General features: G+C 44.9%; 1 protein-coding gene across 1 annotated transcript; it reads right to left on the bottom strand.

The window, feature by feature from the left end:
• Positions 1-1,330: 1,330 nt before the first annotated feature.
• wnt8b (wingless-type MMTV integration site family, member 8b) lies at positions 1,331-12,088 on the bottom strand. The gene is made up of 6 exons (XM_078530678.1): positions 12,015-12,088; positions 11,293-11,326; positions 9,623-9,761; positions 7,269-7,394; positions 7,029-7,171; positions 1,331-1,901 (listed from the first exon to the last, which is right to left on the bottom strand). The coding sequence occupies exons 1-6, from the start codon at positions 12,083-12,085 to the stop codon at positions 1,338-1,340; spliced, it is 1,077 nt and encodes a 358-aa protein (XP_078386804.1). The 5' UTR covers positions 12,086-12,088; the 3' UTR covers positions 1,331-1,337.
• Positions 12,089-27,340: the final 15,252 nt, after the last annotated feature.

Raw genomic sequence — 27,340 nt, forward strand, 5'->3', positions numbered from 1 at the left:
CCAGATATGTTCCATTGTAACATCCAGGCCAATTCAACAGAACCCACTTGCCCATTAACGCATTTTGTTAATGAGGACGACACACTGCACTTGGTGCTGCTGCAGTGTGTCACCCAATAGCTGGATAAAGGTTCCTCTGATTCCTCCCACAGGGAATTCCTGAACTTTCACAGATCCAGGTGGAAACCAGCAGAGAGAGAGAGAGAGAATGAGAAAGAGAGAGAGAGAGAGAATGTGTGAGAGTGACAGAGAGAATGTGTGAGAGATTGTGTGTGCATGAGAGAGCGTGAGACTGTGTGTGTGTGTGATAGTGTGAGAGAGAGAATAAGAGAGTGAGAGAATGTGAGAGTGAATGAGAATGAGTCTGAGTGTGTGATAGTGTGTGAGAGAATAAGAGTGTGAGAGAATGTGTGTGTGTGTGTGATAGTGTGTGAGAGAGAATAAGAGAGAGAGAATGTGAGAGAATGAATGAGAATGTGTGTGTGTGATATAGTGTGTGAGAGAGAATAAGAGAGTGAGAGAATGTGTGAATGTGAGTGTGTGTGAGTGAATGTGAGTCTGAGTGTGTGTGAGAGAGTGTGAGTGAGAGAGGGCATGTGTGTGAATGAGTGTTGAGAAAGGATATGAGAGGGAGCATGTGTGAGGGAGAGTTAGAGTGTCTGTGTGAGAGAGAGAGAGACACACACACACACAAACAGGCACGCTGGCCTCGATTAGCCTAATTCACTACCTCCATTACCCCCAGGAGCTGGTCACAAGGTGGAACTGGCAGAGGATCTGGGTAAAACCCACTGCTGGCTTCACTGGCTGTAATGCACTTTGGGACATCCTGAGGTTGTGAGAGGCGCTGTAAAAGTACAAGTCTTTTAAAAAAAAAAAGAATTAAGCTAAAGTTGTTAGTGGGGGTGGCGGGGTGAGCAACGCTGGGGGAAAACATAAACGGGAAACACGCCAGGAATGGAGGCTTTGAGACATGTTAAGATGAAACTGTGGGATGAAGGTTCTCCGGCCTTGGAAAGCCAACAACAGATGATTGGTCTTAAAGACACCATTGGTGTAAGTTTTACTCTGGTTTGAAATGCAGATCCATAACCCACTACATGACCAGTAACTGCACGGCCGTACTTACAGTTTTGCTGTTCTCTTAAGCTGCGAGATCATTCGCAACAGTTCAAATATAAAACGAACAATGCTACGGGACTGAAAAGGATTCTGTCCATCTTCTTAGAGGGAACACAGTGCTTCTTTTTACATCTACTGCTCGCTTTGCTAACGCTGGACAATGTCAGACCAAAGAAGGGGGTTAACCATGTGTATGTTTTTTAGTTCGAGGCTTTTCAGTGCCTCTGTCCGAGGCGCGCTTCCTTTCGCTTGGAGGCACTCTCGTTCCTGGATTTCTTGTCCTTGTCCACACAGAAGTATTTGGTGATGGTTTTGCGGCACTGCTCGCATTTCACCGTGCAGCACCAGTGAAACTTGCAGTTACAGCTGCTCATCATCTGGGCTCTCCTCTCCCCCACGCCCAACCCGCAATCCCCGCACAGCCTCCTGCAGCTCCGCTTCTCCCACTTGCTCAGCTGCTTGCCCCGCTTCACGCACTCCCTCCCCTCCGTCCCCTGCAGCCCCAGGGTCCGGTTCTCCAGGCAGTAGTCCGGGGAATCCTCCAGGTGGACCAGCTCCTTCTTGGAGATGGAGCTGAAGCTCTGGGCGATCGCCCCTCTGCTGGCCGCGCTGTTGCCCGACCCTTTCAGGAGGTCGATTTTGAGGGCTTTGTAATACTTCTCCTTCAGGTAGTTGCCCACCTCTCGGAACTCGGGCAGCTGTTGCCAGCAGGTCTGTGTGGTGCAGCTCCCGGACACACCGTGACACTTACAGGTTCGCTTCATCGTGCCTTTTACTGCCTGAGGGATAAAAGGTTTGTAAATTTACCACCTGTTCAATAAATCCGCAGGGCAGAAAGAAAGGGGCGTGCGTTTATATAGCGCTTTTCACCACCTCGGACGCCACATCAGCCAGTGCAAGACCATGAGAAGCGCAGTCAGTCTTGTACCGGAAACTCCGCAGCCAATTTGCGCACAGCCAGCTCCCACAGTCAGCAACCTGATAATGACCTGGTTATCTGCTCAAAGTGATGTTGGGTGTCGAACGAATAATGCTGGAGAGATCCCTCATGCTCTTTTTGGACTAGTGCCAGGGGATCTTTCTCAACAACATGAGAATGGGCCTGGGTTTAATGTCTCAACTGAGTGAGGGCACCTCCGACAGTGCAGCATTTCCTCAGTGCTGCTCCAGCGTGGGACTTGGACCTGCAAACGTATGACTCAGAGCTGGAAGTGAGACCAACTGAGGCATTGCCATGGATGATAGTATTGTATCTGGTTATGTATACACCTCAGATTTAAGAAAACTATAGTTTTCTCAAAATTGCCGAGGGCTGAGGGTGACAAAGTGGCTGAGGTAGAATAAAACAGCGTAATGTTGAGGAAACGTGCTGTACTCTAGCTTTTATCAGTGTCTGCTTGACTATGCCAAGCAACTTTCTTGCCCTGTGACCGCAGTGGGTGTTTAAGATGGTGGATGGGGTGCCAAGTGGGCTGCTTTCTCTTGGATGGTGTGGAGCTCCTTGAGTGTTGTTGGAGCTGCACTCATCCAGGCAAGTGGAAAGTATTCCATCACACTCCTGACTTGTGCCTTGTAGATGGTGGACAGGCTTTGGGGAGTCAGGAGGTGCAGGATTCCCAGCCTCTGACCTGAGGAGGGAGAGAGGACTCCACTCAACTCCAACCTGCCACCTCATCTTGAGGGAGGGCAGTAGGAGGGACGGAGTTCACAGTTGGTAGCTGTTTACCAACAGAAAGTAGTCAAGAGATGGACTGCAGCAACTTGCCAAGGCCTCTTCGACAGCACCTGCCAAACCTGTGAGCTCTACCACCTCGAAGGACGAGGGTAGCAGGCTCACGGGGAAACAACCACCTCCAAGTTACTCTCTAAGTCATAGACCATCCTGTCAGGGAAACATATCATCATTTCTTCATCATGGAACCTGGAACCCCCTACCTGAGCGAGTAACACCCCCATACAGACTGCAGCAGTTCGAAAAGGTGACTCACCACTGTCCTCAGGGGAAATTAGGAGTGGGCAATACATGCTGGTCTTACTTGTGATGCCCATATCCCATGAATGATAGAAAAAGAGGTGGCCTGATGCTTATTTTAAATTGTGTTTACAAGATGCAATATTTCCCTCTTAAAGTGAAATGAAGTTAGGCTGCAACAAAGAATTATTTTATTCTTTCACGGGATGCAGTAATTTAATAATAATTTTACTTTTTCAAATGTGGCAATAATTTAGAATCCTAAATTTGATCTTTAGGTATCATGTAATTTAGTATTGGTTGAGTTATCTCTCCCTCTTTTTGTCATATATGAGTTTCGGGATCTGGAAGGAGTGCACATTACTGTGGATTTGAAAGACATTTATGAATCCTCCCAGACATACTGAAGTTTTGATTAGGTCCAGGTTAACAACTAAACAGATAAGCAATATTGTCATTATACACTTCAGATGGATAATACATTTGTTCCCTTACTAGCAAAACTAGATAAATACATCTCTTGATGCAATAGAAGTTGGGGTTTATCTTTATTGTCTGTCCATTGAGGGTAAATTCTTTACTGCAGAGGGCTGTAGAGGTTGGGTCATTAAGTATATTCAAGGCTGAGATGGACAGATTTTTAATCAGTAAGGGGATCAAGGGCTATGGGGAAAAGGCAGGAAAGTGGAGTTGAGGATTATCAGATCAGCCATGATCTCATTGAATGGCGGAGCAGACTCGATAGGCCGAATGGCCTACTTCTACTCCTACGTCTTATGGTCTTATGGTTTTTTCATGATGAAGACAATGAAGTAAATAAACTGTTAGCCTAATGTTTTCATATGTGCAATTTCCTTCAATACCAAATATGTCTGGATCAGTACTTAGTGTAACTAAACAGAACACTTGGTAAAATATTTTAAATTCAGCATTTTTAATCCAGAACTTCCAGGAGTTATTACTATCTCAAATAGAACTGAAAAGTGTAACTATTGCTCATATAAACATCTATGTCTTTATTATGTTACAAAGCTGATTATTACTAATAAATCATTAGATTAGTGCAGAAATGAAGGGCTCAAAGTAGGGGTTCGGATGCAACTCAAAAGCTATTTGGTGTAGTTCTATTGGTTCACAATTTTTGTTAGTAGCTGGTGGTGGGTTCCTAGTTTTGATTTGTAATTTTTTATCAAATGTGACACAGAAGTTTCATGTACAAGTAGGTACGGTATATATTGCACACACCCATTTATATACCATTTGTTCCTGGGATGTAAACATTGCTGGCAAGGCCAGCATTTGGTACCCATCCATAATTGCCCTTGAGAAGGTGGTGGTGAGCCACCATCTTGAACCATTGCTGTTGCTGGGTGTAGGTACACCCACAGTGCTGTTCGGAAGAGAGTTCCAGGATTTTGACTCAGTGACAGTGAAGGAATGCCAATATATTTCCAAGTTAAGATGATGTGTGACTTGGAGGGGAATTTACAGGTGGCGATGTCCCATGTATCTGCTGCCATTGTCCTTCTAGGTGGTAGGGGTCACAGGTTTGGAAGGTACTATTAAATCAGCCTTGATGAATTGCTGCAGTGCATCTTGTAGATGGTGCACAGTGCTGCTACTCTGCATTGATGGTGGAGGGAGTGAAGGTGGTGTTTACAATTCACCATAAGGAATGCAACAGGAGGACCACACCTCAGTGAGTAAATGTGAGGGAGGGATGGGAAGAGAGGGGGATCCAGTTTATGTAACGAGTTAAGAAAATATCCCACTTTCAATGCAGTGAATAATTTGGATTACTGATCTACTAGATCCAACCCTGTGCTGCATGTAAACTGGATAAGAATGAAGTAACTATACACAGAATTTTGGTTAACCAATAAATTCAAATAATTGTTGGGATGTCCAATCTTGGTTAACCAGTCAAATTGGATAAGTGCTATTCCAATGGATGTTACATAAAGCTAGCGAGACACACAGACAGCCAAGGAATGCACAGTGAAAATACTTCTGCTTAGCTGAGCCAGAAAGCAGGCTAAACTTTATTTTAAGGTCAATCAACCAATCTATTGTTCATCACAGGGACGCCATTGGCACAAGACTGTTCTATAATTCCAATAACTGGGCAGCAACCTAAGCTGCTCAGCATTTTGAGGGAGAAAATTGCCTGTACCGAGCATGATATCATTCAGCCTTGAATGGATGGATTAGGCAGATATGTAGACTTTTTAATGTATTCTCTTAACAGGATGAGGGCATCACTGGCTAGGCCAGCATTTATTGCCCATCCCTAACTGCCTTTGAGAAGATGGTGGTGAGCCACCTTCTTGAACCTCTGCAGTTCATGTGTTGTAGGTACACCAACAATGTTCAGGAGGGAGTTAATTCCTTTTAAGATTTGTAGCCGTTTGATACAGTTGAGTGGCCTGCTAGGCTATTTCAGAGTCAACCATATTGTTGTGGGTCTGTAGTCACATATAGTCCAGACCAGATACTTCCTTCCCTAAAGGGGCCTCAGTGAACCAGATGGGTTTTTACAACAATACTAGTTTTTAGTTCCAGACTTTTATTAATTGAATTGAAATTCCACCAACTGCCATGGTGAGATTTGAATCATTGTTCCCAGAGCATTAGCCTGGGCATCTGGATCACCAGTGACATTACCACTATGCCACTGCTTCCCCACGCTCACTGTTATAGACCTATCGTGCTTTTCACAACCTGAGGACATTACAAACTGCAAAATAAATACTTCTGCAATGCAGATGCAGGCCATACTACCCCTTGGACCTGTTGGCAATTGAAGGATGGGGGGAGTCCGATGTGGAGCATAATCACCAACATGGATGGGTTGGGCAGAATGGCCTGTAATCTCTATGTAATACTATGTAAGGCTAATCAGTACCTCAACTCCATTTATTCACCTTTGCTCCACATCCCTTGAGATACTTATCCAAACAAAATCTACTCATACAAAAAAAACTGCAGAAAATGAAAATCTGAAATAAAGACGGAAAATGCTGGAAATACTCAGCAGATCTGGCAGCATCTGTGGAGAGAAGCAGAGTTAATGTTTCAGGTTGATAAAAGATCACAGACCTGAAACGTTAATTCTGCTTCCCTGTCCAAAAATCTACCCACCTCGGTGTTGAAAACCCCAACTGAACCCCAGCATCCATTGTCTTTTAGAGGAGAGAATACAACATTTTCACTACTCTTTGTGTTTTAAAAAATTATTTATGGGATGTGGGTGTCGCTGGCTGGGCCAGTATTTGTTGCCCATCCCTAATTGCCCTTGAGGAGGTGGTGGTGAGCTGCCTTCTTGAACCGCTGCAGTTCATGTGGTGTAGGTTCACCCACAGTGCTGTTAGGAAGGGAGTTCCAGGATTTTGACCCAGTGACAGTGAAGGGACGGCTGATATATTTCCAAGTCAGGATGGTGAGTAGCTTGGAGGGGAACTTGCAGGTGGTGGCGTTCCCATGTGTCTGCTGTCCTTTGTCCTTCTGGGTGGTAGAGGTCACAGGTTTGGAAGGTCCTGTTGAAGGAGCCTTGGTGAGTTGTTGCTGTGCATCTTGTAGTTGGTACACACTGCTGCCACTCTCGTGGCACAGTGGGTAGCATCCCTACCTCTGGGCCAGAAGCTCTGGGCTCAAGTTCCACTCCAGGACTTGATGGTCACAGAAGGTGTGTTCATAACATGGCCAAATGAGTTGAATATCAGCCTGTAAATCCTTCCAATACCTGATGTCAGGCAGTAAGAGCGGGAGAGTTTCCTGGTCAGCCATACTGCAGAAGGCAACGGCAAATCACTGCAGTACTTTCCCTTAATCATGAACCAGCCCAGTGAAAACCCATGGTCAACAATGCCTTCTTAGGACGTATGGTACCTGAAGGAGGGATAGAGAAAGAGAGAGAGAGATGTGTGATCTTTACCTTCCTCCCTGCCTCGTTGTTGTGCAGGTTCATGGCAGCTCTGGCATCCTGCCCGGTCTCCAGCGCATCCACAAACTGTTTGGAAATGGTCTCACCAAAGCCAACGTTATCGCTGCATCCTCCCCACAGCCAGCCCTGTCCACCTGCACCAAACAAGGAACCACGGGTTATTGCCACCATCGCCGCTGCGGTAAGAGTTTCTTATCAAACACACGGCAGATACTGATGGCCAACACTTACCCAGTTGTCCATTCCGTGAATCATCACACCCACAGTTCTCAAAATCTCCCAGGCTGCAGTTTCTAGTTAATGTGTACATCACCCCAGCTGAACTAATGGCGTGGACAAAGGCAGCTTCTCGGTTTGCTGGTGGGATAAATGAATCCTCATTAGCCCATTCCACATAAAATAATGTCCCCCCCCCCCCGCCCACCCCACCCCGCCAGAGAACATGCCTGCTATAATTATCCAGTGAAGACCTAATGGGCAAGCATGGTGATCTATGGGGTAGGACATCAAGAGATAGAAACTCAGAAAGAATTGGAAGTTGAGCAAGGGGAGAGCAAGCAAGACTGGTGAGCATTGTGAGGGTGGCAGAAAAGAAGGGCTCGGGTGCAGATGGTGAAAATCGGTGAAGGAGGCACCCACAGCAGAGGGTCACAGAGAAGAAGATGTAAAGAGGGGGCAGTGTCCTGTGGGTCTGGATAGTGGGAACCTTAGCAAGAATATTGTGATGGTACAGAAAGGCTTCTAAACTGATAAATCCTGAAAGAAGCCAAGGCAGTCTGTGTGAGAGAAACAGACAAATAGAGAAATAAGCAGAGAGATAGAGAGAGCAATATAGAGGAATATTCAGAGATAGAGATGGGTAAATGGAGGTAAAAAACAGATCAGCCGTGATTGAACTAAATGGCGGAAGTATTAATGGGCTGAATGGCCTCCTCGGGTCCCTACAAGGCAAGGCACACAAGGGCACAGTGAGTGAGACTGGGAGAAAACTATCAGTAAAAGTTTACATACAGAAGAGTTAGATACAAGCAGAAAATTCAGGTGGAGGCAGATGTACAAGCAGAGGCAGGGAACCAGAGAGACATTGCTGAGAAAGATCCCTACACAGTTCTACACAACAGAGAGGGAGAGAAACACAGAGAAAGAGACAAGGTAGGGAAAAGAGAGAGGAGAGAGCAAACAAAACACCTGAAATTAAAAAAAAAATATTGGAAACACTTAACTAATCTCCAAGCTCATTCATAAATGTTGGCAGAATACAGATGATAACCTCTGATGCCGACATAACTAGAACAGAAACAGGAGTCCCACTTATTCTGAGGGAAGGTCATCGAGCTGAAAGATGAACTCTGTTTCTCTCTCTATTTCCAAAACTTTTATTTCAGATTTCCAGCATCCACAGTATTTTGTTCTTCAGTAAAGGTGAAAGCTAGTTACCTGTAGGTGCGTTGGACCTGAAACCCTACCACTGTGTGCGCCATTGTCTAATGGGAATGTGCCTGATCATTGTAGGCTTGTGAATTAGAAAATTGTGTGTGTGTGTTTCCCTGTGTGTGTTTCCCTGTGTATGTGTGCGTGTATGTGTTTCCATGTGTGTATGTGCATGTGTGTGTCTGTATTTCCCTGTGTGTGTATGTGTGTTTCCCTGTATGTGTGTGTGTGTGTGTTTCTGTGTGTGTGAATGCGTGTGTCCCTATGTGTGTGTGTTTCCCTGTATGTGTTTGTGTGTGTGTCCCTGTGTGTATGTTTGTGTGTGCGCATGTTTCTCTATGTGTGTGTGTGTGTTTCTGTGTGTGTGTGTGTGTGTGTGTTTCCCTGTATGTGTATGTGTGTGTGTTTCTGTGTGTGTGAATGCGTGTGTCCCTATGTGTGTGTTTCCCTGTGTGTGTGTTTGTGTGTGTGTCCCTGTGCGTGTTTGTGTGTGCGCGTGTGTTTCTGAGTGTTTCTGTGTGTGTGTGTATGTTTCTGTGTGTGTGTGTGTGTTTACCTGTGTGTGTGTGTGTGTTTCTGTGTGTGTGTGTGTGTTTACCTGTGTGTGTGTGTGTGTGTGTTTCTGTGTGTGTGTGTTTACCTGTGTGTGTGTGTGTGTGTGTGTTTCTGTGTGTGTGTGTTTACCTGTGTGTGTGTGTGTGTGTGTGTTTCTGTGTGTGTGTGTTTACCTGTGTGTGTGTGTGTGTGTTTCTGTGTGTGTGTGTTTACCTGTGTGTGTGTGTGTGTGTGCTTCTGTGTGTGTGTGTGTGTGTGTTTACCTGTGTGTGTGTGTTTCTGTGTGTGTGTGTGTGTTTACCTGTGTGTGTGTGTGTGTGTGTGTGTGTGTGTTTCTGTGTGTGTGTGTGTGTTTACCTGTGTGTGTGTGTGTGTGTGTGTGTTTCTGTGTGTGTGTGTGTGTGAATTAGGAAGGGTTTGATTTGAGTCAGGGGATTGCATTCTCCCAGTATTGGCACAGATAGCTCGGTGTATTGGAAGGCTCATTCGCTGTGCGGAAGGAGAGGGTCAGCACTGCTGGGTGGTGACCCAATGGGGGTGATAAGGACATTTACGTGACTGCACTGGTCTGGACGGAAGGCGGACACTGCCTGTCTTACCGTTCCTCAGGCCGCTGTGGGTGGACAGCTGCAGCGCTCTCTCCGGGCAGTTCCAGCGGTCCCAAGCGAATTGGTGTTTGCATTCCTCAATCCCACTCTGGGCACCTGCCGCCACACTGCTGGAGTAAATCAGATAGGCCTGCAGCAAGCAAACAGCACATCAGAAACTGGACAGCAAAGCCCCGGGGCAGCTCATCTCCCTCTGGGGGACCCAGCAGATCAGAAACGGGGCAAATCCAACCCCACCCCACTTAGTACAGGAGATCCCCATCGCAGCCAGGACCCCTGCACTGATCCTCATTCACCTGGTGTAAGAGGAATTTTATACAGCGAGTCTCCAGGGGTCTGGCTGTTAGAGATTAATGCGTTTCGAGGCTAAATTCGCCTCTTCCCGGGTTAAGCTGCGGTCGGTTCCCTTTCTCAACCCACTCAGGGGCAGAGGAGGGTCAGACCATTCCCCGTGAACAGGAGGGAGTCTTTACAACTCGGCTTCACGAGTAGGGGGCCTGGAGTTCAATCGGAAAACGATCAGCAAAAGGCCGCAGGAGAGACATCTTAACAGGGGAGTGAGTGACTGTACCCGGGGTTGAACAGGGTGGACGGGTTTGTAATCGAAAGTTCAATTTCGATCTACATTGATACCTACACACCGAGTCCCCCAAAACCAGTACAGATATCTGTGAGTGTGTGTGTGTGTGTGAGAGAGAGAGAGTGTGGGTCTCATTAATGGAGACATGGACCGTTAATTGATAAATGTGAGATTTTGAAATGGGAGTAGCCTATTTGGTCCTTCGAACTCGCTCCGTCATTAAATCGGCTCATTTTTGATCTACCTGAACACTCCGCCTTCCCCATCAACTCCCTTGGTATCCAAACCTCTCTCCAGCTCTTCAATATCTTCAATTAACTGAACCTCCATAGTCCTCTGGGGTGGAGAATTCCAAAGATTCACAACCCTTTGAGTGAAGAAATTCCTCTTCATCTCAGTCCTAAATGGCTGGTCCCTTATCCTGAGACCGTGACCCCCGTGTCCTAGACCCCCTACCCCTGCCAAGCCCCTTTCGAAAAATCTTCAAATCTTCCAATGAGATCACCTCTCACTCCATCTATTAGCCTCTGCACAGAATAGGCTGTGAAATTCAGGGTGCTGGGATTAAACGGTGTTCATTGAGTCAACCGAGATCAAGGGAATGGCAGGAGTTGAAGATGTGGAAATACAAATAATCTAAACCTCAGCAAGCAGACAGCGGAGACACCCCGACACCTTCACCTGCCGGAGTGTCCAGGATGGCCAGTCACTGTTCCTTGAAATAATTGTTACGCTCCGTCACTCTCAGTCTCCCACCAGTTGCACAAATGGGCAGCAAAATTATTCAATTATTCAAACGAATCCCGTCGCTCCCTCGGATGAAATTATAACAGCCTTTACCCAAGGAGAACGGCATTGGGAATCGACGGGACAGCGCTCAGAATGTGGGCGAGTCACACTTAAAAATAAAACCTCCACATTATTATTTCAAACCCCTAAAAAATACAGAGGCAGAGAGTCTCTCTCCTCCACCCCCCAACTTAAAACAGCGCCTGACTCTTTAAGATTCATCTTCACCATTTTAAAATAAAAGACTTATATTATAAATTATTAAGGTAAAGGCGACCAGAAACGTTCTTACCTTAGGACCAGTCATCAGGAAATTATTCACTGACCTGGAAAGACAGAGCCAAACAATTAAGTTGTTAAAAAAAAAACAGGCTCCCAACTTTGTCCTCCGAAAATATTTGGGATTTCTTTGGGGGGGGGGTGGTGTTTCATGTCTTAAATCCTTCAAACGGTCCCTGATGAGATTCCTCCCTCCCCTCCCCACTCATTAAACTCTTTCGAGTTATCAACAGTCACAGATTGTAACTCTTTCGAGTACAATCACAGTTCTTGGTTTTCCAGGGAGTGCGACATGAACCCACAACCCTCTGATTCAAAGGCGAGGGTGCTATGAACTGAGCCACAGCTGACACCTCAAAATAGGAAGGGAAACTCTTTCGAGTTATCAACAGTCACAGATTGCATGTAACTCTTTCGAGTACAATCACAGTTCTTGGTTTTCCGGGAGTGGGACATGAACCCACAACCCTCTGATTCAAAGGCGAGGGTGCTATGAACTGAGCCACAGTTGACACCTCCCCACTCATTAAAGTTGCTCTGAAGACTTAAACTGATAACCTTTGATAATGGGCCCGTCATGTGACACCGAGACATTGGGCAGTGCGACCCCAGAATCTTTGTCTCGGGGGGGATGGGGCTGGGTAGTGGGTACCAGCGACGGAGGAGCTGGGGGTAAGTGAGGGCAACCGTGTGACTGGGGAAACGGGAGAGAGAAACGCAAGAGGCTCCACTTACCAGGCTTGGTAGAGCTTTAGGTAGATGCTGAGGATTAAAAGGGAGTGAAGCGTGTCCTGCGGAACCATCATCCCGGGCAGATAGCACAGGAACCAGAGGTGGATATTCGCTACAGGGAGGAAAGGATGGCGGGTTCCTCAGGAGGACGGGGCGCTCCGAGGGCTGGTTCCTCTGAGTAAAGTTAGCATGTGTGAAAGAGGTGATGTGAAGTGCAGCCTCTCCCCTCTCTCTCTCTCTCTCTCTCTCTCATCCCAGGATCAGATTAGCTGCTTAATTACGGATTTTCCTTCTCCCCCTAGGCTCAGCCAATCAGAGCTCAAGTGGGAAAGGGGGGTTTGTGAATTGATCAGGACACAAACTCCAGGCTCCGAGCCACAGGGAGAGCGCAGCAAAGGCTGAGAAAGAAAGGGTCGAGAGAGAGAGAGGGAGGGAGAGAGAGAAACAGAGAGGGAGACTGCAGATACAGCACAGGTACTGGGAGTTAGAGAAAGTGTAGGACAGGGAGAGGAAGATGGAGACTAGAGACAGAGCAGAGAGAATGAGAGTTACATAGAGAGAAACAGTGAGAGAGAGAAACAGCAGAACAGAGGCTGGGAGTGAGAGAAAGTGCAAGACAGAGAGAGACAGATAGAGACGTCAGACACCAGATACTGAGAGTTACAGAGAGCGAGAGAAACAGAGAGAGAGAAACAGCAGAGCAGAAATTGGGAGTGAGAGAAAGGGAAAGAGGGAGTATGAGAGATATAAAGCGGCTGTAAAGAGTAGAGTTAAAATAATGCAGAGAGAGAGAGAGAGATTTGCAGTCAGCGATGAATAACAGAAAGGTAAGAAACATGTACAAAGAGAGAAAGGAAGAATGTCAAGAGCGCGAGAGGAATCAGAGAGAGAAAGAGAGGGAATAGACGCAGTTACTGTGTCGCTACCTCCTCAGACCTGTATCTGTGAAGTTGGATGTGCTGCCCTCAGATTGGAGTTATACTGCTGTCTGACAATCGGGTTGCCCACAAAGGAACTCCGTGCATGTCGGAGCACAATGTTGTGTTTGAAATGATGGAATAATTTCCTCGGGTAGATCGGGAGGAAGGATTTCCTTTAATGAGGGAATCAAAGCAGAGGGGACTTGTCCACACGAAGGGCAGGGGAAATGTGGAACTCTCTCCCCAAAAAGCTGCCCGTCAAATGGAGCGTTTAAACCTGAGATTGTTAGAATTTTTTTCGGCGAGGTGAGGGGTAAGGACATTACAAAATATACAGCAAGGGCTGGTAAGTGGAGTTGAGATGTGAACCTGCCCTGGCTGAACAGCAGAATAACAGGTTCGAGGGGCTGAATGATCTTCCTCCTGGTCCAATCTGGAGTGAAGAGTTCGGAGGGCGCCGGGTGGAAATCCAGCCGCCTGATAACCCCACAGCAACCCCTGCAAAAAGTTATAGATAAGGTCAGCGCCTACATGTATAGTCCAGGTTTTGTACATTTGCTCGTCTGGAGTTTGAACAGATCCTCAGACACACACACAGACAGATATATACACACACAGACACATACACAGACACACACACACACACAGACACATACACACACAGACACATACACACACACAGATACACACACACAGATACACACAGATATACACACACAGATGTACACACACATACACACAGATACACACACACACAGATATACACACATACAAAGACACAGACACACAGACGCATACACACAGATACACACACACAGATATACACATACACACAAACAGACACATACACACAGATACACACACACATACACATACACACAGGTACACACACACAGATACACATACACACACACAGATACACACACACACATACACACACATACACACAGGTACGCACACACAGATACACACACACATACACACAGATACAAACACACAGATATACACACATACAAAGACACAGGCACACAAATACACACACACAGATATACACATACACAGACACATACACACAGATATACATACACACAGATACACACACACATACACACAGATACACACACACAGATATACACACATACAAAGACACAGGCACACAGATACACACACACAGATATACACACATACAAAAACACAGGCACACAGATACACACACAAACACACACATATACACAGAGATACACGCACACAACATACACACAGATAGACACACACACATACACACATATACACATAGACATACACGCACAGAAGCCGGAATTATACGGCCCCGTCGCGGCGTAAAATTCCGCCCAGAGTGAGGAAGATCGGGAGGCGGAGCGGGAGGTAAAAGCTGCCTCTGGGCGAGGATGTCCAAAGGTGTGAACGGCTGCGTGGAAAGGGTTCCAGGACCTGTCTGAGCCGCAGTCTGTGGGATGTAGAGGGAGATAATGTGGGAAATGCGGAGGGGAAACAGAGTTCACCTTTCAGACCCGTTACCCTCCATCAGGTTTGCTCCCTGTCCGCAGTCTGTGGGGTCTGGAGCCAGTTCCAGCTCACCCGGGTACACCTGGGCTAACCGGACTTTATAAATCTAACCGCTGTTCCGCCTAACATCAGGCGTGTGGCGTGGATTCGTGTGTGAATGTGAATTGCAATAGAGAGAGAGAGAGAAAAGCGCGATGAGCGGCTAAAGCAATAGCTGCAAAACTGCGATGGGAACTAGTTGTGTCTGAGCTACTTTTCCCAGTCGGTTCCTAACAGCGAGTTCGGGATAATGTTCCTCAATCCTCCTCGGGTCAGTGGGCTCCAGAGAAATTATTAATTTTTTGGGGGGAAAAAATATACTTTATTCATTAAATATCTGAAAGAACATTACAAAACATTTCAAAATGGCCATCACAAAATAGTGCAATCAGATTCAACTCTTACACACAGATCATGAGGTGCTTCGATACAATCAATGACTATTACAGGCATTTCAACATGGTCATTACAGACAGTGCATTGATATTCAAGTTATGGACATGGATCATGTTGTACTCTGAGGTGCTTCAATACAATTATGATACATTTGGTATTCAATGCATACATTCATTGTGGGTCATACAGCCCGAGGGGTCTATACAATTCCTAGCCCCTCAGTGCTCCAGAGAAATTATATACTTGTAATGGGCAGGGGCCACTTCCCTGTAAAGAAATCTGCGCAGATAGCAATGCACTTTATTCTATGACGCTTCACACTGACGGTATTCTATGGTTCTCGCCCCTACATCAGCACTTATAACTCTACCCCTGGTAACTAAAACCACAGTCAGCCAGACCTTGTCCTTTGGATAAAGTGACATTGAGCAACATGGCTGTTAGATAAAGTCCAGTTTTCAGGCATACATTCAAAATAACATTTCCTGGAAATTGACCGGCACCCTCATTGGTCCTTTTTCCAAATATAGGTAGTTAATTAGGGGCGGTCTATTATTGATCAAATGAACATTTTCCATGGAACCATTAATTATACTACCTCAAAATCCATTATCAATATCTCAACCTAAACTCAAACCTTCAGATTGTTAGATTCTGGTAGATTGAATTCAGAGCCATTCTGTGAATCTCACATACTTGGGATTAAGGCAATAACACTTTAATATTTAAGATAAACGCAAAATTCTGCGGATGCTGGAAATCTGAAAGAAAAAACAGAAAATGCTGGAAAAACTCAGCTGGTCTGACGGCACCTGTGGAGAGAGAAACAGAATTAACGTTTCAAGTCCATATGATTCTTCTTCAGAGCTAAAGAGAAGTGGAAATGTGATGAAATTTATACTATTTAAGGGGGGGTAGTGGAGCAGGTGAAGTTGGACAGAAGGTCAGCAAAAGGTGGGGGCAAAGGAGAGGCGGTACATCACATTTCTACTTCTCCGCAGCTCTGAAGAAAAGTCCTACAACTCAAAACATTAACTCTGTTTCTCTCTCCACAGATGCTGTCAGATCTGCTGAGTTTTCCCAGCATTTGCTGTTTTTATTTCAGATTTCCAGCATCTGCAGTATTTTGCTCTGATCTTGGTGTTTAATTCATTGCCAATTCTCTTCCAGGAATGCCTACCTTGAAGAAGTACTGCTCTTCTCTCCGACAGGATTTCCACTTGTCTCTTTTGCCCTGGTACACCTTCATCGCTTTCATGAGATCTTTGTCACTCTCTCCTTTGCCCGCACCTATCTCTGGCCTTCTATCCAGCTTCACCTGCTCCACCCCCTCAACACCCCCCCCAACAGTATAAATTTAATCACATTTCTGCTTTAGCTTTGAGGAAGGGTCATATGAACTCGAAACGTTAACTCTGTTTCTCTCTTCACAGATGCTGTCAGACCTGCTGAGTTTTTCCAGCATTTTCTGTTTTTCACTCATGAACCCCTGCTCCAGTTCTGTTGTGGTGAGAAAACATTTATTGAGGACTTTCATCCAGACCCTTATAATATCTGGGAAATTGCAATCTATTTAAGGAATAGTTGTAAAAAGCCCATCAAAGAGAAGGTCATCATTCTCCCCCAGACCCTGTTAACACTGAAACCATCATTCCGGTTTATTTCAATTCTTCATTCAGAGGTTAAACAGGGCTAATAACCCAATTACATGTCCTTGGGTCTAGCTCCCTCTGACTGAAGTTGAGGGGAATTAAACAGAAGGTACATCGGACCTTGAATAAACTTCAAATATTAATAAAGGTTGTAATACAACCACCAACTGCCCTCTGAAATGGCCGAGCAAGCCACTCAGTCCAAGGGCAATTCGGGATGGGCAACAAGTGCTGGCCTTGCCAGTGATGCCCACATCCCATGAAAGAATAAAGAAAAGATAAATTCCTGATTCACTGGAGTTTGCCCATGTGTTTTATGAAGGGAATTCATTGATACTACAATGCTTTCAGCCATTGATGGAAGTTGATGATGGAAGTTGCAGATGTATCTACTGTCGACACATTAACTAGGTATCTACAGCGAGGGGAGGGTGGCGTAGTGGTATTGTCACTGGACTAGTATTCCAGGAGACCCAGAGAAATGCTCTGGGGACCCGCCATGGCAGATGGTGAAATTTGAAGACAATAAAAATCTGGAATTAAGGGCAGAATTTCCCGGTTGGCGTGCGGGGGCAGGTCCCGCAACGACTGACGTGTGGGGTGATGTTGAGCGTGCGTCCTGACATCACCGCGCATCATTCAGATTTTCAGTTTGGTTTTTTCATACCTTAAATAAATTTTTAAAAGTTCAACCAATCTCCCTGAGGCAGCATTTTGGCCACATCGAGACAATATTTACAGATCTCTATTCAGAGACCAGGTTTGGAGTTCCAAAGAACACAGGGCGTGGCATCTTCAAGCAGAAGTCAGCTGTGTCTTGCTGGGAGAGTTTAAAAGCCTGAAGGCTGGAGAGAAAGGATTGAAAGGAGGAAGCAGGGCACCTGAAGATGTTTTTTCCAGTTGCAAAATGGACGTTGAGGAGGAGCACCTCTTGCGAGAATCATAAAGGCAATGCTATCACCAATCCTGGGGATGAAAATATTGACTAACACACCAAGAGCCCCAGTTGCTGTGTATGGTCACCACATGCTGATATGGGATTTTATTGTTTTTTAAAATTGTTGCTCTGATTTCAATTAGACATACAGAGTTTGCAAGAAAGAACAAGGAGGAGTGGAAGACCCCACAACAAGCATTGATTTCAAGGCAGTGGACAAATAGGGAATAGGAGCAACCTTTACGTGGTAGCTGTGGAGCCTAGGAGGTACAAGAAAGTTGAAAGGACTATCACCCACAGTTATTGACAAAATAGAGAAAGGCAAAGCTGTAAGGACTGGAAAAAAGATTGGAAGCCAGAGATAGAGAGATCTTATCAGACAGCCACAGGAGGGTGAAAGTGATGGTGTAGAGCCTGTCCAGATACAAGAACTGTCTTGAAGTCTTTGGATGATTTGAATGAAAGTCACTGAGGACAAAAGGGCATGAAATTGGAAATTACCCTTCCTGGGTGCAGATGTAGAAGCAACCAGTGTGGTTAAATATGAAAGTATCAAAGGATGGTCTGAGCATAAAGTCATCAAAGCTAAAAGCTGTTATTGGTTTAAATTGTTCACCATCACTACACCAACAACAACCCTTCCTCCTTCGCTATCCAATTGGGACTCTACTTCACATTTACCCAGACTTTTATTCATTATCATTAAAGCAACCAAAGAAAATATCACACTGTCCAAATAATTGAAAAATAAAATGTGAGTGCAGTGTGTCTGTGTGTTCCTTTGCAATATGGCCTTTACTGTCCATGTATTTATATGTGTCTGTGTATTTAGTCTATGATGACTGTTTTATTGTGATGTATTTACTGGAAGTATGCATTTCCTACTTATGTATTTAAATGTATATAAATACTCTCTATGTATTCACTCAAAGTGTTGACAAGTGCATTCTTACAGTGTCAAGATTGACTTTGTGTATACTCAATGTGTATATTGACTCTGTATATTTTTTCTCCAGAGGGATTTATTCTGAAAATGTTTAGTCCCTGTACATAATTTATACCCTGCATATATTACATTTTTGTACAGAATATATACTTATTCTTGCTATATTTAAACTCTCTGTCAAGTTCGATAGTTTGATCAAGTGATTGTGCTTGATGCAAATGGTTGCATTAAACTCCTATTGAATAACATGCACAATATTGCAAACTACAGTGCAATTAAAATATAAATCAAAGTCAGTGAAAGACATTATTTGAAAAGAGTCAATGCCTGACTGTTAAGACATAACAATAACTTAAAGTTATATAGCATGTTTCATGTAGTAAAACATCCTGAGGTGCTTCACAGGAATGTTACCAAATAAAATTAGACATAGAGTGACATAGGGAAGTATCTGGGTAGGTGATCAAAAGCTTGGTCAAAAAGATAGGTTTTAAGGAACATCTTAAAGGAGGAAAGATAACTAGAGAGGTAGAGAGGTTTTGAGAGAAAATTTCAGAGATAGGGCCTTCCTAGCTGAAGGCACAGCCCCCAATAGCAGAGTGATAAAAATTGGGGATGCGCATTGGAGGAACACAGAGATCTTGGAGGATTGTGTGGCTGGAGGAGGTTACAGAGATAGAGAGGGGCGAGGCCACGGAAGAATTTAAAAACAAGGATGAGAATTTTAAAAGAAGACAATAAAACGCAACTAGATAAAATTAATTATTTTTTTTTTAAAAAATCAGTCTGTTTAGTGGTTGGTTATAACTGTTTCTCAGCAATTTAAATGTTTGGACAACTGTCTTTGATTTCCAGTCAGTATTTGATGAGTCTGTGCTCCAAGCTTCTCTTTGGACAAACACCATCAGAATCTTAACTGTTAAAAGCCACTCGGAATAAACTGGGGAATCCCCTCAGCAAACAATTACCACACTGAGCCCAAAGGCTCCTGCAGAAAGTAAGCCTAGACCCAAGAGTATCACTCAGTCTCCATTGTCCAGTGTGGGCACTAAAGACGTTATTAAGGCACAGAGCTACCTGCATGACACCTAAACAATTAGTACTGCCCACAGCACATCAACAATAATTACCGCTTTTGCCTTAATGTAATTAACTTCGAACATGTATTGAATTTGAACTCACTTCAATTTTTATCTTTGTTCAGCAATGTTAATTCAATCTGTGAGTTACTGTGACCTGCATTCACTTTGCATGGAAACTAATATTCACAATATGCATCCCCATAAATAACTGGTTATAACGATTCCACTATCTAAAGTATTTCTGTAAATTTGAAATGGCTTTCAATTTGAAGAATCATTAGACATTGTGCTTGAGATGCATGTTGTAAACATACACATGTTGAAAATTTATGGCCCAGAAGGAGACCATTCAGCCCATCATTTCTGTGCAAGCTGGAAAAAAAAGTTATCCAGTCTAATCCCACGTTACAGCTCTTGGTCCTTAGCCCTGTACAGTGCGGCACCTCAAGTACCTATCCAAGTATATTTTAAATGCAATGAGGGTTTCTGCCTCCACCACCCTTTCAGTTATTGAGTTCCACACTCTGGGTGGAAAATATTTTCCTCAACTCCCCTCTAATCCTTCTATCAATAATATACTTTAAATCTATACCCCCTGGTTACTGTCCTCTCTGTTAGGGTCCTTCCTATCCGCTCTATTCAGGCTCCTCATCATTGTATACACCTCAATTTAACTTCCCCCTAGCCTTCATCATTCCAAAGAAAACAAACCCATCCTATTCTATCCAATCTTTCCTCATAGCTAAAATTCTCAATTCCTGGGAACATCCTCGAAAATCTCTTCTAGACTCTCTCTAGTGCAATCACATCCTGTAATGTGGTGACCAGAACAGTACGCAGTATTCTAGTTGTAACCAAACTAGTGTTTTATATAGTTGCAACATAAACTCTGTTCTTATATTCTATGCCTTGGCTAACAAAGGAAAATATTCCGTATGCATTCTTAACGTATGCACTTTACCTGCCTGTCCTGCTACCTTCAGGGACTGTGGATATGAACTCCATGGTCCCACTGTTTTTGCCTGCCTCTCATATTGTGGACTCCCTTGCCTTGTTTGGCCTCCCCAAATGCATTACTTCACACTTCTGTGGATTGAATTCCATTTGCCACACTGTTGCCTACCTGACCAGTCCACTGCTGACTCCCTGCAGTCTACAGCTTTCTTCCTCACTACCAACAACACGGCTAATTTTTGTATCATTCGCAAACTTTGTAACCATGCCCCACAGTTAAGTCTAAATCATTGACATTTACCGCTAAAAACAGGGGACCTGGTACTGAGCCCTGCAGAACCCCACTGGAAACAGCCTTCCAGTCAAAAGACAACTAGCAACTATGACCCTTTGTTTCCTGCCACTGTGCCAAGTTTGGATCTAAATTGTCACTTTCCCTTGGGTTCTATGGGCTATTACTTCTGGGCCATGAACTGTAATTAGGACACACTGGGGTTCTTGGGGACACACTAGTAACTGCAGTGCCATTGTGCTTCTACATCCCCTGGACATTCAACGGTATTATCACTGCTGAACCCCCGCCATCAAAATCCTGGGGGTCACTATTGACCAGGAACTTAACTGGACCAGCCACATAAATGCTGAGACTATAAGAGCAGGTCAGAGTTGGGGAATTCTACAGCGAGTAACCCACCTCCTGACTCCCCAAAGCATGTCAACCATGTACAAGCTACAAGTCAGGAGTGTGATGGAATACTCTCCACTTGCCTGGATAAGTGCAGCTCCATAAAACACTGAAGGAGCTCGACACCGTCCAGGACAAAGCAGCCCAATTGATTGGCACCACATCCACCACTTTAAACATTCACACCCTCCACCACCAATGCACAGTGGCAGTAGTGTGTATTATACAATATGTACAATATACAAGATGCACTGCAGCAACTCAGCAAAACTCTTTCCACCGCACCTTCCAAAGCCCAACCTCTACCACCTAGAAGGACAAGGGCAGCAGGTGCATGGGAACACCACTACCTACAAGTTACCCTCCAAGTGACTGCATCCTGATGTGGAAACATATCGCCATTCTTTTCATATTTCTAGGTCAAAATACTGAAAGTTCCTGCCTAACAGAACTCATAGACGTTTACAGCACAGAAGGAGGCCATTCAGCCCATCATATCCATCAACAAAGATCTGACTACACTAATCCCATTTTCCAGCGCTTGGCTCAACAATAAAGAAATCTGTAGAGGAACATAAAATAGACAATCTCCTTGATATGGTTTGAACAACTACAGTATTGCAAGAAATTATCTGTTAAACAAGGTATGAGTATTATGTTGGAGGCTTATGGCAAGCCCTGGAGGCTATGGCAACACAAGTGAATATCTAAATATTTCTGAAATGTTACGAGAGTTTCTGACTCAACCACCCTTTCAGGCAGAGTTCCAGACTCCCACTACCCACTGGGTGAAGAAATTTCTCCTCAACTTCCCTCTTAGCCGCCTATCTCTTACCTTAAATCTATGCCCCCTGATTATTGACCCCTCTGCTAATGGAAAAAGTGCCTTCCTATCCACCCTATCTATGACCTTCATAATCTTATACACCTCTATCAGGTCCCCTCTGAACCTTCGCTGCTCCAAGGAAAACAACCCCAGCCTATCCAATCTTTCCTCATATCTCAGACCCTCCAGCCCAGGCAGCATCCTGGTAAATCTCCTCTGCACCCTCTCCAGTGCAATCACATCCTTCATATATGCACACAGTACTCCAGTTGTGGTCTAACCAGTGTTTTATGCAGTTCCAGCGTAACCTTCCCTGCTTTTGTATTCTATGCCTCGGCTAATAAATGTAAGTATCCCATATGCCCCTTAACCCCCTTATCTACCTGCCCTGCTACCTTCAGGGATCTGTGGATATGCACACCAAGGTCCCACTGATATTCAGTACTTTCCAGGGTCCTACCATTCATGGTGTAATCCCTTGCCTTGTTAGCCCTCCCCAAGTGCATTACCTCACACTTTTCCGGGCTGAATTCCATTTGCCACTGCTCTGCCCACCTGACCAGTCCATTGATATCCTCCTGTTACAGCTATCCTCCTCACTATTTACCACCCTACCAATTTTCATGCCATCTGAGAGCTTCTTGATCATACCCCCTACATTTAAGTCCAAATTATTTCTGTACACCACAAACAGCAAGGGTCCCAGCACCGAGCCCTGCCGAACCCCACTGGAAACAGACTTCCAGTCACAGAAACATCCCTGTACCATCACTCTCTGCTTCCTGCCTCTCAGCCAATTTTGGATCCAACGTGCCACTTTGCCTTGGATCCCATGGGCTCCTACTTTATTAACCAGCCTGCCATGAGGGACCTTATCAAAAGCCTTGCTAAAGTCCATGTAGACCACATCAATTACATTACCCTCATCAACACTCTTGGTTACCTCATTAAAAAATTCGATCAAGTTTGTCAAACACGACATTCCCTTAACAAATCCATGCTGACTATCTCTGGTTAATCCGTGTCTCTCCAAGTGCAGGTATATTTTGTTCCTCAGAATTCTTTCTAGTAACTTCCCCACCACTGAGGTTAGATTGACTGGCCTGTAATTTCCTGGTCTATCCCTTCCTCCCTTTTTTAATAATGGGACAACGTTAACAGTCCTCCAGTCCTCAGGCACCTCATCTGTGGCCAGAGAGGATTTGAAAATTACTGCCAGGGCCCCTGATATCTCTTCCCTTTCCTCCCTCAACAGCCTGGGATACATCTCATCCGGGCCTGTGGATTTATCCACTTTTAAGGCTGCTAAACCCGCTAGTACCTCCTCTCTCTCTATGTTAATTTCCTCTAATATTTCACAGTCCTCCACCCTGATGTCTATATCTGCATCGTCCTTTTCCACTGTGATGACTGACGCAAAGTATTCATTGAGGACTGCACCCACGTCTTCTGGGTCCACACACAGATTACTTCTATGGTCCCTAATTAGCCCTACTCTTTCCCTAGTTATTCTCTTGCTTCTTATATATTTTAAAAACTCTTTTGGGTTTTCCTTTATTCTACCCACCAATACTTTCTCATGCACTCTCTTAGCTTTCCTAATTTTCTTTTTAAGTTCCCCCCTGCACTTTTTATACTTCTCTAGGGACTCTGCCATATTGAGCCCTCAGTATCTACCACAAGCTTCTCTTTTTATCTTAATTCTAACCTTTATGTCCCTTGATGTCCAGGATTCTGTGGACTTGGTACCCCCCTTGTCTTTATGGGAAATATTTGCCCTGCACTCTCACTATTTCCCCCTTGAATGCCTCCCACTGCACTGACACAGTTTTATCTGCAAGTAGCTGCTCCTAGTCCACTTGGGCCAAATTATATCTCATCTCAGTAAAATTAGCCTTCCCCCAGTTTTTATTATTCCCAGGCCAACCTTATCCTTTTCCATAACTATCCTAAATCTAATGGAGTTATGGTCATTACCTTCAAAATGCTCCCCTACTGATACGCCTTCCACCTGCCCGGGCTCATTTCCGAATATTAGGTCCAGGACTGCCCCCTCACTTGTTGGGCTTTCTACGTACTGGCTAAATACATTCTCCTAGATGCAACTTAAGAATTTTGCTCCCTCCCTACCTTGCACACTAAAACTATCCCAGTTAATATTTAAAATCCCTTACTATTGCTGCCTTATTATTCTTACACTTTTCTGAAATTTGGTTACATATTTGATCCTCTATCTCTCCCTGACTGTTTGGGGCCTATGGTACACACCCAGCAGCGTGTTTGTCCCCTTTGTGTTTTTACTTCTAAGTATATGGCCTCATTTGATGATCCTTCCAGGGTATCATCCCTCCTCTTTGCTATATTTGATTCCTTGATCAATATTGTGGCCCCCCTTCTCTTCTATCTCCCTCTCTATCTCGTCTGAATACCCTATAACCAGGAATGCTGAGCTGCCAATCCCGCCCTTCTATTAGCCAAGTCTCAGTTGTAGATATGATATCAAACTCCCACATGTCTATCTGTGCCCTCAGCTCATCTGTCTTATTTTTCAAGCACCTTGCATTAAAATATATTCCATTTAGCCTTGCTAAACTCACTTCTTTCTCATCAAGCCTATGATTCCTCTGCCTTCTTGACTCACTCACTCACTAGCGTTTTAACTTCTAATTCCATCTCAGCTTCTCTCTCCTCTGAACTACTTTTCAGGATCCCATCCCCCTGCTAATTTAGTTTAAATCCACCCCAACAGCATTAGCAAAACTCCCTGCGAGGATGTTGGTCCCATTCCTGTTCAGATGTAACCTGTCCAACTTGTACAGGTCCCACCTCCCCCATAAATGGTCCCAGTGCCCCAGGAATCTAAAGCCCTCCCTCCTGCACCATCTCTCCAGATACACATTCATCTGCTCTAACCTCCTGTTCCCATACTCATTACTGCGTGGCACCAGGAGTAATCCGGAAATTACTACCTTTGAAGTCCTGCTTTTCAATTTCCTACCTAACTCCCTAAAGTCTGCTTTGCATGACCTCATTTCTCTTTCTTCCAATGTCATTGGTCCCAAAATGGACCATGATATCTGGCTGTTCACCCTCCCCCTTCAGAATGTCCAGCAGCCATTATGTTTCATCCTTGACCCTGGCACCCGGGAGGCAACATACCATCCTGGTATCACATCTATGGTCGCAGAAGCACCTGTCTACTCCCCTCACTAATGAATCCCCTACCACTATTGCCCTTCCTCCCGCCCTGAGCAGCTGGACCACCAACAGTGCCATGGCCTTGGCTCTGGTTGGCCTCCACAGAGGAACCGTCACTCTCACCGTTTTCCAAGGTTGAAAAACGGTTTGCGAGCGAGATGCATGCGGGGGATTCCCTCACTACCTGCCTGGTCCCTTCTTCTGTCTGGCAGTCACCCATTCCCTCTCTGCTTGCACTTCCTTAAACTGTGGGGTGACCACATCCTGAAATGTACTATCCATGAACCTCTCAGCCTTGTGAATGCACCGTAGTGCCCCCAGCTGCCACTCAAGCTCCAAAACCCGGAGCTCAAGTTGCTCCAGTTAGAGTCATCTCCTGCACACATGGTCATACAGAACGCCAGGAGCGTCTAGGATTTCCCACATGGCGCAGGATGTGCACATCGCAGAACTGAGCTCCCCAGACATATCTTAACCAAATAGAATATGGACTCTTGATTTTATTTTGCCCTTACCCCGACCTGAGTATAGACTTTTTCTTTTGAAAAATATACTTTATTCATAAAATTTCTGGAAGAACATTACAAAATATTTCTAAATTGCCATCACAAAAAGTGCAATCAGATTCAACTTTTACACATGGATCACGAGGTGCTTCAATACAATCAATGAATATTACAGTCATTTCAATACGGTCATTACAGACAGTCAGACAGTGCAATGGTATTGGAATTATCAACATACATCATGTTGCACTCTGAGGTGCTTCAATACAATTATAATAGATTCAATGCATACATTCATTGTGAGCCGTACAGCCCGAGAGGTCTATACAATTCCCAGCCCCTCGGTGCACTATGGCAGAAAGGTCTTAGACAGTGACCTTTCTCCATTGCACCTTTGCGGTGGCTGCCCCAAGCTTTAGTGCGTCCCTCAGTATGTAGTCCTGGAGCTTGGAATGTGCTACCTGAGTATAGATGAGACACTAGATCCTCTAGCTAGACTAGATCCGCTAGGTGCTGCTGACTGCCTGATCCAGGGTCCTCCTCTCGCACTCTCCTCTAGGTGCTGTTGACTGCCTGTCCCAGGGTCCTCCTCTCGCACTCTCCTCTAGGTGCTGTTGACTGCCAGACCCAGGGTCCTCCTCTCGTACTCTCCTCTAGGTGCTGTTGACTGCCTGTCCCAGGGTCCTCCTCTCACACTCTCCTCTAGGTGCCGTTGACTGCCTGTCCCAGGGTCCTCGTCTTGCACTCTCCTGCACTGTACAAGGTGGGTATAGCCATACTAGTCGACTGCTGCAGTTTAAGAAGGTGGCTCAACAACATCTTCTTAAGAGCAGTTTGTGTGGGCCAATAAATACTGGCTTTGCCAGCAATGCCTACATCCCACAAATTAATAGATGAAATATTTTAATTGGGATCCACATTGCCATAGGAACAGATGAATGTTTATGGGTGTTATTTATATGGACTTCCAGAAGGCATTTAATAAAGTCCCTTATCAGAGGCTGCTGGCTGAAGTTGAATAATATGGAATTTTAAATGTATTTGTTCACGGGATGTAGGCATCGCTGGCTAGGCCAGAATTTATTGTCCATCCTGAATTTCCCTTGAGAAGATGGTGGTGAGCTGCTTTCTTGAACTTCTGCAGTCCATGTGGTGTAGGTACACCCACAGTGCTGTTAGGGAGGGAACATTATTGTTCTGGTTAGGAAATTGGCCAAGGAACAGGAAGATTGGAGTACAGGAAACAACGAGTAAGTTCTCTAATTGCAGGACATGACTAGTGGGGCCCCACAAGGAACTGTACTGGGGGACTCAACTATTCAAAATATTTATTAACAACTTGGATAATAGGCCGGAGCTGCATGTTTAATTTTGCCAATGACACAAAGATAGAGGGCACTGCACAAGGTGCAAGCGTAAAGTCACAAATAGAAAACAGATTAACTGAATGGGAAAAGCTGTGGCAAATGGATTTCAATGTAGGCAAGTGTGAGGTCATCCGCATTGGACCTAAAAAGAATGGAACTTTCTAATTTGATGAAAAAGCTGGAAACTGTGGAGATCTAAAGAGGCTTAGAGGTCCATGTACACAGATCATTAAAATGTCATGGACAGCTACAGAAAATAATCAAAATGGGAATGGAATGCTGGCCTCTATATCT

This window comes from Cetorhinus maximus, chromosome 27, assembly GCF_964194155.1.
Source record: "Cetorhinus maximus chromosome 27, sCetMax3.hap1.1, whole genome shotgun sequence".
Taxonomy (NCBI): domain Eukaryota; kingdom Metazoa; phylum Chordata; class Chondrichthyes; order Lamniformes; family Cetorhinidae; genus Cetorhinus; species Cetorhinus maximus.

Excerpts from the sequence above, each read along its gene's own strand:
- wnt8b (XM_078530678.1), bottom strand. The coding sequence starts at position 12,085 with ATGATGGTTCCGCAGGACACGCTTCACTCCCTTTTAATCCTCAGCATC. Across the intron at positions 11,327-12,014 it reads CTAAAGCTCTACCAAGCCTG|GTCAGTGAATAATTTCCTGA; the intron begins GTAAGTGGAGCC and ends CTGTCTTTCCAG. Across the intron at positions 1,902-7,028 it reads ACAACGAGGCAGGGAGGAAG|GCAGTAAAAGGCACGATGAA; the intron begins GTAAAGATCACA and ends TTTATCCCTCAG.